Source organism: Hypomesus transpacificus, chromosome 19 (assembly GCF_021917145.1).
Source record: "Hypomesus transpacificus isolate Combined female chromosome 19, fHypTra1, whole genome shotgun sequence".
Classification (NCBI taxonomy): Eukaryota; Metazoa; Chordata; class Actinopteri; order Osmeriformes; family Osmeridae; genus Hypomesus; species Hypomesus transpacificus.
Genome location: NC_061078.1, coordinates 11421145 through 11433102, shown reverse-complemented (window position 1 = coordinate 11433102; position 11958 = coordinate 11421145). Strand labels below are relative to the sequence as shown.

Genomic DNA, 11958 nt, shown 5'->3' with positions numbered 1-11958 from the left:
GAAAGGCGCTGATTACTCGATGACCTGCAGGTTACGTAAATACGTAATAATTTCGTAAATCCTAAATAAGTATCACAGCGTTGGCCATGCCTCTAATAACACTACGTTTGCAAATGTACGTACATGAGGCACAGAGTCTCTCTCTTTCTCTCTCTCTCTCTCTCTCTCTCTTGCTGTTTCTTTCCCCATGTATACTGTATTCATCCCTCTCTCCTTCTTTCTGAATTCTGTTTGTGCTTTAATCAGGCAGAAAACATGGTGCTAGGGTCCTGGGGGATAGATAAAGAGATCTGAAGCGATCATCCTCGCTGCCCCAGCGGAGGGACTAGCTGCTCTGGCTGAAATGACATCCAGAGTGGTGCATTTAAACCAGTCACATCTTTTACGTTGCATGTGGAGGATACCCAGCGTCAGAACCCAGGAGCGTTCTATAACCCTGCTGCTCACCTGAGTTAGGCAGCCCGTGTTTCCCCGGCCTGGCCGACTCCCAGCCGTCCACAGACTGGACCTCCAGCAGGTAGGACCCCTTGGTCTCACGGTCGAACACGGCCTCTGTATGGATGGAGCCCACCTCCGGGTCGATCCGGAAGTACTGGTGGTCCCCACTCTTGTCACTCAGCAGGGAGTAGGAGATCTGAGGGAACAAAGTCCGAATCAGAACATTCAAATCCTAATGGAATCAAACTGAGAATGAGATGGAGGATTAGAATAAGACTCGGATTCATTCCAACTCAGAGTCAATAAGGGTTGAAGGAACAGACAGACTCAGAGGGTTTGCGTTTCTCAATATCTTAACATTTCTCAACCTCAAATGGCCAGACATTAAGACTCAAATCTCAGACTTAATACTCCTGAATCTGACACCCTGAGGCTGAGATTTTGGAAGCACAGACTCCGCTGAGGTATTGTTTAACACTCTGTGGGACAGTGTAATGCTCTGAGCATCTTAAGAATTTGGTATTGTGCTCATGCAATGTATCCAGTGCCCGACCGTTCCAAACAGGAGGGAGTGAAATGAAGTGTATTATGATGGAGGGATTAAGACAATCTAAATTCAGAAGATGAGATGGAAGCTCAATGATGTAATGATTCCAAAAAGTCTGATTTATGGAGACGCTCTGCACCCCCCACAGCTGGGCGTCACCAGGTAGAGCAGGGTTACCTCATAGACTACGGGTTAGATTCCAGCCCGGGCCATTTTCTGCACATCATCCCTTCTCTCTCCCCCTGCCTTTCCTGTCTCTGTTTAACTGTCACTACCGAAATAAATGAAGCAGAAAATGCCCCTCAAAATATCTCTAGATGTTAAACATCCCCCATGGCCTGCTATGTCTGGAACAATGTGCTAGGATTTAGCGGGACTGTCTCAACACCAGAGATGTGCAAAGCTAGGTTCAATGACTTCAGACAGAGCTTGGAGGGATAAATCACAGGGACATTTAGTACCTCAGGCATGTACTTTACACACGTGCATACATTTCTGTGTTGTAAAACTTAATTCGACGTTGACGCTTGATTGACTGATTGATGGTCCATCTTCAATGCTTTTGGAAAGAAATTACATTTTGTAAGAAATCAGTGATGAAGAGACTGCGTTGCTCTTCCTGCAAACACACCATAGACTGCGCTGCTTACTTTGTGAGAAACATTTCAGAATTAACACAAAATGCAGTTGAGGTGGCATGAAAAATATATTGAATGCCTGGAGCGTTAGCCATTAGATGGCCGTGTGACCCATGAACGGCAGCATAATTGCATCATCATTGACATGGCCTTCCCAACAAAAGAAGTGGATCTATGGAATAAGGACACCCACACCAGTCCTTTCACAAGAGAATATTTGACTTCAGTTTTCATAATGAAAAATAATGAATAATGCAGGGCATCAGTTATGAGTTACAGATGGCCTTCAACATAATAGTCTTTGAAAACAGTTAAGCAGAACCTTCCTGAACTACGCGACAGACTGAACAGACCCAATAGGGTCTAAATGTTTCCTGCTGGATCTGAAAAATGTACGTCATCTTAAGTTATATTCACCTCTTGTTCAGTTTACGGAGCTAACTTCCCAAAAGATGGGACTCCCTCCCACCCCACACCCCAAACACGCACACACACACACACACACACATACGCACACACACACACACACACACACACATACACACACACACACACACGCACACACACACAGTTAGACAGTCACCTGGGTGGTCCTAATTCCCCTTTGGTTGGTTAAGTTTACTGGCTGAATGTTTGTTTTCCATTTAGTCTTACTAGGGTATTCAATTGATTTACGCAGGTTTTTTGTATTTCTTTACAAGCACTATTCTTTTTTTCCCCCAGTAAGGACCAATCTTGTGAGTTTAGAAGTGACCAACTCTGCTTTTAGTCTTTTACCCTCTTCTCTGTAACCCCCCACTAAGAAAGCTTATCAGGGTTAAGGTATGTAAAACGACTCTGTGTTGAGTCTTTGTTTTAATATGTTCTCACTTCCTCCCACAAATGATGCTCATTATCTAAACGTGAGACTGCATGGTATCAATGATTTACTGTGACATGCCCAGACGAGAACAAGCAATTAGGCAGCCAAGGACACTGCAGACACTGTTTTTTTTTGTCTGTGTATATGTGTGTGTGTGTGTGTGTGTGTGTGTGTAAAGTGTGTGTGTGTGAAAGCATGTGATGCGAGCGTGTGTATGTGTGCGTGTGAGAGAAAAATAAATTGACAAAGGGAAAAGGGATTTGTGTGCACATGCATGTGTACATGTGTGTGTTTGTGCGGAGTGTGCGGATGTTTGCATCCCAGTGGGCAAGTGTATGTGTGTGTTTGTGGGAAGTGCTCTATTGCAGGTTTTATGTACTGCGTGATGCATCCCTGGGACTGGAGTGGAGTATAGATTTTATGTCCAAGGCAGTAGAGTGCTACATTAGGAAACACACCCAGCGGTACTGGACACTGTCAAAAGTTTCTCTTTTTCTTTCAAGCACACAATACTCCACAGCCAACAGGAAAGAGCCATCCTCACTGTGTAAACTCTGCATGAACAGTTACATTTGGCATTTCACAGCAGAACTGAAAACTGACTTTACCTTGATTGTTCTGCTTTTTATATCTAAAATACTGCTATACTGCATTTTTAACATTGCATGCTCTTTGTAAATGCCACAAAAGGGAACAGTTATGCCCAGAGTTGTATATTATTGGCCGCTCACCTTGCCATTCAAACCCAGGTCTAGATCATTGGCTGACACCTGGAGGACAAAGGTTCCAAACTCCGCCCCTTCTGTCACAGAGGCCTCATAGATGGAAGACGTGAAGAAAGGAACGTTGTCGTTTACATCTGTGTGAGAGATAGAGATAGACAGAGGAACGAGAGAGAGAGATTAGGAAATAGAGGGAGAAACAGGGAGCGACACATGGAAAGTGGGAGAGTCTGAGAGTGGCAGAGTAGATGTGGACAGTTGATTTAAGGACGAAGCATTAACTGGTTCAAAACCTCCAGACTATCAGTCTAACATTTTACAAATCGATCCTTCTTTCTCTCCCCTTGGAACGGTCTTAATCAATCAATTAAACATGTAACTTAAACCTATGCCGTCCCCCAACACTCCTCTTTCACTCATCTCTTCATCCTCAGTAGGAGATGGAGAGATCTCTTAATTAGAGTGATAGTGGAAGGAGGAGAGGAGAGAGACGGGTCTGGTCTGATGAATAATTTCTCCCTGGTTTAAGACTGAGAGTGTGTGTTTGAGGGATTAGGATGGAAAGGGGGAGGGATGGATGGGTGTGTAGCAAGGAGGAAGCAGAGAAGGGAGGAAGGAATGGAGGAACAGAGGGAGGTAGGGAAAGTCTCACTGGCATAAAAGGTCAGAGCTTCACTCCATTGGAGCAGCACTGGTGAACAGGGATCAAGCTTGGAAATAGGGACGGAAAAACAAAGTTCCTATTGCAAACTCTGTTCATATGTGACCTAAACACCTCACCTCATTCCTAAAGGCTTTAATTCAATTCTTCCAGTATGATAGCTAGCTGTCATGGGTTGAGCTCAACTCTTATCTGAAAACAAAACTAAATTCAAGAATGTGAACCCAATAGCGTAAGACACTAGTACACTAAAACTACAGCACGTACTGCTGTGACACCAGTGATACCAGTACACATGAGCATGAATAATAAGTACAACCTCAGAATAAAATAAAAAAATATATGTATTATAACAAACTTTTTAATAAGTGATATGTGATTTTAGCATCCATGAAGCTTTAAAATTATGTGGTATTTATTATATTAACATACATAAAATGTGTATGATATTTAGCACATTTTAACGACTTACCTGTGCCATTAGCACATCATAAAAAATGACAGTATATTAGCATATTAGCACCCCGCGCGCTACCTGTGACATTAACGTAGACGATGGTGAAGGCAGCCAGTGGGACGGCCGCTACGTTCTGGGCTCGGACCCGCAGCATGAAGGTCCTGGTGGTCTCGTAGTCCAGCGGCTCTGCCACCAGGATGGAGGCGGAGCCGTCCTCACGGTTGGGGGTCAGGTAGAAGCGGACGGGCATGTTGGTCTCTGGGACCATGCCGTCCTCCAGGTTATAGGTCACTCTGGGGTCGCCCAGTGGGGAGGTCGCCTTGATGGTCTGGAGAGAAGGAAAGAAGAGGGCAGAAACTAAATGGCGGATCAAAGGGAAGCAACTAACGGCGGCGACCAACAATGTGATCTGCCAAGTGACTGGTACTACACACGTTTTTATCTCTTGGATATATTGTTATAGGTACTGTGTGACACCATGAATCAGTGCTGCAATCAACATACTCAAAATACAACAAATTGTTAGTGTACTTTGGGGATGTTGATGTCATCTCTGGAGTACATCAGTGATCCTGCCCAGCCTGCTTAATGGTATTCGAGCAAAAAAAAAAAATCCTTGGCAGATCTATAAGTGCTTTGGCAGTCATTACTATCTCACATTACCATCCAATCAACATTCATCTTCAAGAGGAATTAGTAAAGGAAATCACTCCTTCGCACACAAACTCTCTCAGAATTATCCCTATCTCTCTATCTGTTTTTCTCTCTCTTCATCTTTCTCTTTATCCTTTATCCCTCTTTATCCAGTCTCTGTCTCCTTCTCTCTCTCTCTCTCTCTCTCTCTCTCTCTCTCTCTCTCTCTCTCTCTCTCTCTCTCTCTCTCTCTCTCTCTCTCTCTCTCTCTCTCTGTCTCCCCCCTCTGTCTCTCTCCCCCCCTCTGTCTCTCTCTCTCTCTCTCCACCCCTCCCCCTCCCCCCCCCCCTCTCTCTCTCTCTCTCTCTCTCTCTCTCTCCCCCCTCCCTCTCCCCCCTCCCTCTCTCTCTCTCTCTCTCTCTCTCTCTCTCTCTCTCTCTCTCACTTCATCCGCATCTTTAATGGGATTACAGTAATAGCTCATGAGAGATCCAAAGGAAACTAAACAAATTCAGTTTAAAAACATTGAAATAATCTATAATTCAGAACAGCTGATTGGCATATGTGTTGAAGTTGTGTTGCTTGTAATGTAGGCACATTTTGGTGCAGAGGGAGTATGAATTTTGTGTGTGTGTGTGTGTGTGTGTGGGTGTGTGTGTGTGTAAGTGTGTGTGTGTTTGTGTAAATTACGTACCGGTGAGTAATTACTGTAAATAACAGTTTGACACACAGGTATAAGTGGTATGTAATATAATCAGTAATTGTTCTACTTTCTACTGTACAGACGTTTTTCTGATAGTGTGTGTTGTGTGTGTGCACGTGGTGTGTGTCGGCATGTTTGTGTGAATGGTGGGCGAGCAACGTGTGTGCGCGTGCGTATGTGTTAGTGTCCGGGGACGTGTCAGTACAGTATATTAAAAGCAGCCTATGAATCTGTTTTCAAGTGAGATCAAACAAGCAGACTCCATGACTCTTTCATGCGCTAAGATGCTTTGGGGAGAACACTGCTGTTGTGCTGAAGAACGGCTACTTACTGCACTTTCATGTTAGCAGGCCTTCCCTCCTGGCCCTCACTAAACCCTGCCTCATCAACTCACCAGCCCTCACAGAAGACATTAAACATGCTATATATCTCCAGCTTGCAAAGCCTGACCAGATCTGCTTCCAGTTCACAGTGGTGACGCTGGCTAAAGACTAGTCATGATCTTGAGGGGAGGACTGACACGTGTTTGTGTTTGTACTGTAATTGTATGTGTGTGAGAGCAAGCGTTTCTGTGTGTATGCTCTTGTGTCTGCGTTTGTATGTGTGTGTAGTGGGTGTGCTCAGTTCTGTCCATTTGGGTGGGTGTGTTTTTTGGTGTTTCCTCACCACAATAGGTGTGTCTCTGACAGTGTTTTCGGGGATGACGATGTCGTAGCTGTCCTTCTCCCACTGTGGAGGCTGGTTCTTCACGTCAGTGATGGTGACAGCCAGCTCTACAGAGCTGCTCCTGTTCCCCCCGTCGGTCGCCACAATTTCCCTGGAAATGTATGTCCTCTGTAGGGGAGAGGACAGGGGAGGAAAGGAGAGGAGTGGAGTGGAGAGGAGAAGAGAGGAGAAGAGGGTAGGGGACGGGAGGGAGTCGAGTGGAGAGGAGAGGAGTGGAGAGGAGAGGAGAGGAGAGGAGAAGAGGGTAGGGGACGGGAGGGATTCGAGTGGAGTGGAGAGGAGAGAGGAGAAGAGTGGAGAGGAGAGGAGAGGAGGAGAGGAGAGAGGAGTGGAGAGTAGAGGAGAAGAGATAGGCATAGATTAAACAATGTTGTGTACCCTGCTATCAGCCATTAATTAATGTGGTCATACTGATGACACATGGGCGGATGAGATGACACAATGCTGACAAAACTGTCATACTATCTGAGGGACCACTGTCGTCATAGCAACAGCTTCCCTTGGCTCAGACTAGCACTAATAATTTATGGCTAACACCTCCTCAACACATCAGGGCTCAGACTCCTCTAGGATTCGCTAAGCGCCTGCACACACATTTGCATACATCCAAACACACACATACACCAACACTAGGGAGGTAACATTTCAGACCAGACAGTGGTTGCATTTCACACGAGACAAATGTGAGCCATATGTGTGTGTGTGTGTGGTTGGGACTAGCCTGTGAGATGGGCTGGTTGACGTAGACCCAGCCTGTCAGGGGGTTGACTCGGAGGTACTCAGGTTCTTCCTGGGACATGGAGTAAGTGATGGCGGCGTTGGAGCCAAAGTCGTCATCATGAGCCGCCACACGCAGGAAGCTGGTTCCTATCATAGTGTCTTCACGCAGGAAGTCTGGAAGCAGGTAAACACCAGTATTAGGGAGACAGATACAGAGGGCCTCATTTATCAAGCCGTTTGTGCCTGTTTCCAGGCGTTAATTGTTCGCGAAGGGTGACTTAACGGCTATTTACAAACAGGGCGCAATTGGGTACAATTGTAGATTGCCTGCCACATGAGCGAGATCAGGCAAGTTGCACTTTCAATACGCGTTTGTAGGAGGGTCATGGGGAAAGTGGGAGGGTCGTGGGGATTGTGGGAGGGTCATGGGGAAAGTGGGAGGGTCATGGGGAAAGTGGGAGGGTCGTGGGGATAGTGGGAGGGTCATGGGGAAAGTGGGAGGGTCGTGGGGATAGTGGGAGGGTCATGGGGAAAGTGGGAGGGTCATGGGGAAAGTGGGAGTTCCACCCAAAAAGGTGGGAGGATACGCGTAAAGTGTGCTAATTGTATATTCCGTGGTATTTACAAAGACTGCCAGTAAGAGTGCGCCTCTATTCTGCGGGGAAATTCTCCACCTCTGAAACGTGCCTGGCCAATTACAATTGTTTATCTGATATGGGGCGGGTTTAAAACGGTGACTGTACAGAGGACTGCCATTAAAGCATTTTTATAAATAAATAAATAAATAAATACAATATGTTGTTGCTCTGAGTGGTCAAATCTATTCAACGATATACAATTGAGTCCAGAAGCATTCTGGTCTGCACCTGTTGATTACACCCCTTAAAAATGTAAAATGAAAAGAAAGGTTCCAAACTAGTTCACAACTAGAGTTGGTCTGGCGATGCCAGAGTTCCCGAGTGCTCACATTCATAGCGGAGGTTCTCAAACTTTGGGTTGTTGTCGTTCTGGTCCAGAATGAGGATGTTCAGCTGGCAGATCCCGATCAGGGGGTCACCCGCCTGGTCTGTTGCTGTTACCGTGACAGCGTACTCTCGCTGGCGCTCGCGGTCAAATTTCCTGGCCGAGGAGATCACCCCTACAAGGGCAAGGACACGGCAAGATGTGGCAACGTTAGGATCAGTAGGATCAAGCAAGCCAGCCTTGCTGAGGAATTACTGGTAGTTTCCTGTAAATGGAGAACTAAAGTTGGTGAGTGTTACTACAGTAGACTGTATTCCAACATAGTGGAGTGTTGATATCAGAGATCTGCACATCCCTCACTGGTTGTTACGGTCATAGGATCCTAGATGCTCAAGAAAGATCACCAACACATGGAAGATGAACGCATAGAATTATCCAGCGAAAGGTGTGTACTTTGACTCAAAGCAACTTTAGGGATGACGTTTGACTTCAAGTGTGTCTCTTTCTTACCCATCTACCCCCTCAACCTGCAAAAGGTTAATGATTGATGACCAACGAACAGTTATATTTCACAAAGCCTTTCATTTTCTAAAAGGTCTTGAACATTTTTTAAATGCTGTCCACTCTCCACTTTGAGTGGTTGGCAGCTTGCTGAAAGGCTGTTATTATTGAAGAGAATTTGATTGAACTTTTGAATTCTTGAAACACTTGAAGGCATACAAGAAGGAAGAGACAGAGAGAAATGGAGAAAGGGGGGCTCAGGGAGACGGAGAGAGAGAGTAGGACACTGGGCAAGATACAGAAAGAGAAACAGACCGACAGGAACAGGAACAGAATGTAGAATGAAGGGGAAATCATCCTAACCGAGGAAAGTATAAGAGAAAGAAGATGAAAGGATGAAATGGAAGTCGGAGAAAGAGATTGATGGAGAGAAGTTAGAAGATAAAGGCAGTGAAGACATGAAGACAATCAAGGGATTGCACCAGAGAGGGCTTATCTCCTCCAAGCCTCAGCTGTATATCAACTCCTCTGAGGTACCACTAGGTTACTGGGTTACCTGTCTCAGGATGGATGGTGAAGGCAGGCACAGTGCTGTCTTTGTGCATGAAGCCGTAGGTTACTCTGCCGTTAGAGCCCTCATCAGCATCCACAGCCTGCACCTGGAGCACCACGGTCCCTGCCGGCTGATTCTCCAAAACCGAGGTACTCTCCCGGTACTGCTGGCACTGGGGGAAGGACATTTTGGTTATTTTACACATACTTGTTATTATCTCAGGACTTTTATTTTGAAATGTAAACTTACAACCAAAATCTCAGTTATAAAAATAGGCTTGCTATTGTTCTTTCATTTGCAAACACAGCAATGAGGCACTCCCCAATAACTCATAGAAACCTACTATCGATCATGAACTCTACCCAGCATATCTGCAAAATAATCCCAGCTAGCTAATTACCTCAGAAAGTGTGAACTTTTTATCAGGATACTGCACTTCACTGCTATGTATGGATCCCAAACACGCTGAGACATAAAAGTAAATTGCCACCAATTAATTTTGTTTTTGTCAAATATGACTAGCTTCACATACACTACACACTGTATCTGTCTGTTGTCTGTCTGTCAATCTTTCTATCTTTTTATCCGTTTATCCATCTCTCCATCTATTTAAGCAGTTACCATCATGTACCAGTATAATTTATCAGCATTTTGTTGTTTTGTTAACTAACATGTTTGAATGTTTGCCAGTGTCTGTCCTCAGCTTGATGGCCAAGGTAAGGTTTGGGTTCTGAAGATAAAACAGATTGTCTAACAACCACGGTGTTAGACAATCAAGAGATTAAGGTCAGACACTAGAAGCTTCTCAAAGAGGATAGAGAAAAAATATGTTAGATAAAGGGATAGAAAGAGAGAGATATAGATAAATAAAAGTACTATGAGAAGAATACCATGTTTTTCAAGCTATTACTGTAGGAGGAAGAAAGGCGTGGAGCAGTTGGACATGTGTATGCTTTTGCCATCATTATTTTGCTCTGCTGACATCCATCTGTGTTTAAATTTAACCGGCCTTGAATCATTGTGATTCTCAGAGATTCTCAGAGATGATGTTAAGCCTGACAGGGAGTTGGTTCTCTCGGTTCTGCTGATTTGAGGCACACCCCCTGACCCACCTCATACATGAAGTGTGTGTGTGAATGTGTGTACGTGTGTTTGTGTGAGTGAGTGAGTGAGTGAGTGAGTGAGAACTTCCACATCTTCCAATCTTATCTCCGTCTAATCATCAGTCAAAGACACAGTTGTCGACAGAGAAATCCCAGATCAATTCTGCAACACTGGTCTTTGATGCTCACTTCAGACAGCTAATTAATGACAGGGGGCTCATCTTCCTCTCCTCTCCTCTGCTGTCCTCTTTTTACCTCTATTCTTTTTTCTTCTTCTCTCCTCTCCTCTCCTCACCTCTCATTACCTCTCCTATTTTCTCTTCTCTTCTCCTCTGCTCACCTCTCTTCTCCTCCTCTCCTCACCTGACCACTCCTCTCTTCTCATCCCTCCCATGCTCTGCTCTCGTTTCCTTGCCTCTCAGCAGAGGAGTGGAGCAAGAGGCAAAGCTGAAGGGATGCTGGGAGGAAGAGCAAGACACCAGAGAGAAGAGGGTCACAACGGCCTCCCAGTGCTGTGCCTGGCCCCCGTCTACAGAGGGCCTCCAGGACACAGCTGAGGCCCTCTGACTCAATCCCTCTCTCTCAGCTTTGGCCTGAGAGAAGAAATCCGACCTAAGCTCACAGCGACTGTGGCAGGCCAGCAAGGGAGGGAGGGAGGGGAGGATTGTTCGAGCACATGAAAGATCGGAAGCTCCTAAACAGGTGAAGCGAGCGTATGTGTGAACCGGCGCTCCCCTCACCAGGGAGATGGCGATCCACTTGCAGCCAGGAATAATCAACACTGCATATCTCTGGGGCCAAGAACGAGGCTCATTTAAAATTGAGACCTCTGCAAAAAAAGTGGTCAGGTAGTGATGATTCTGCATATGTTTTTTATCCAACTTAATTAAAAAGCCTCAGATGATGTGGTAACGGCGAGAGGCGGGCCAAATCACCAGTCCCCCTGAGAACTGAGCAAGAGAGCTAATAAAGAAAGATGGAAGGAAAGATAGATAAAGGGAGAAAGGGAGAGAGAGCATGAGACAGAGATCGAGACAGGGTGAGAGGCAGAGTGTGTGCGCTCATGGGTGTGCAGAATGTGCTCAAGGTGTGTGAGAGAGAGCTTGTGTGAGTGAGTGTGAGTGTGAGAGAGAAAGAGAGAGAGAGAACGTGTGAGCATATGTCTCACCTTCTCAAAAACAGGCTTGTTGTTGTTGACATCGTCCACCCCGACGATGACCTGTGCCGTTGACGACAGCTCTTGAGGTCCGCCTGAGGCGTTGTCATCCGTTGCCGTGACGTTCAGAACATACTCTACCCCCTGGAGACGAGGAGGCGGGCTGGAGCGCAGACGGATCAGCCCTGGGATAGCCAATCAGCAACACGATATAAACCGAGGGACCAATCACAACCAATGTAAAGTATAGTATGAATTCATTCAAGGAACCTTTTACAGGTGAAGCTGCTTGAAACGTGGGTGTGTAGCTAATCCTCATTTCTCCAATTAAAAGAGGTTGAGAGTCATTTCATTCAGTAATCTTTCAGAGCTAAAACTCTTATGTTTTGCAACTGGCCAACCCCGGGCAAAGTTTACAGTAACAGTTTCTGGTGAATTGATGCTGTTTATCTCCCAAACAGTCTCAGAGTCATTCGCCTAAATAATGCACAAATGTGAGATGAGAAATGTCCAGAAAATGTCATCCCAAAATGTATTCAATAATAATAGAATATTTATATTTGTGTTTTAGAGGC

The 11958-nt window shown here is 45.5% G+C and overlaps 1 protein-coding gene across 1 annotated transcript in view; it reads right to left on the bottom strand.

The window, feature by feature from the left end:
- The window catches only part of LOC124481918 (neural-cadherin-like), a 50617-nt gene that overhangs the window by 18746 nt on the left and 19913 nt on the right, over positions 1 to 11958 (bottom strand). The window contains 8 exon segments of the mRNA XM_047042209.1: positions 448 to 634; positions 3217 to 3344; positions 4404 to 4653; positions 6328 to 6495; positions 7109 to 7281; positions 8075 to 8245; positions 9128 to 9296; positions 11396 to 11568. Of these exon segments, the coding sequence (XP_046898165.1) occupies positions 448 to 634; positions 3217 to 3344; positions 4404 to 4653; positions 6328 to 6495; positions 7109 to 7281; positions 8075 to 8245; positions 9128 to 9296; positions 11396 to 11568 (1419 nt within the window).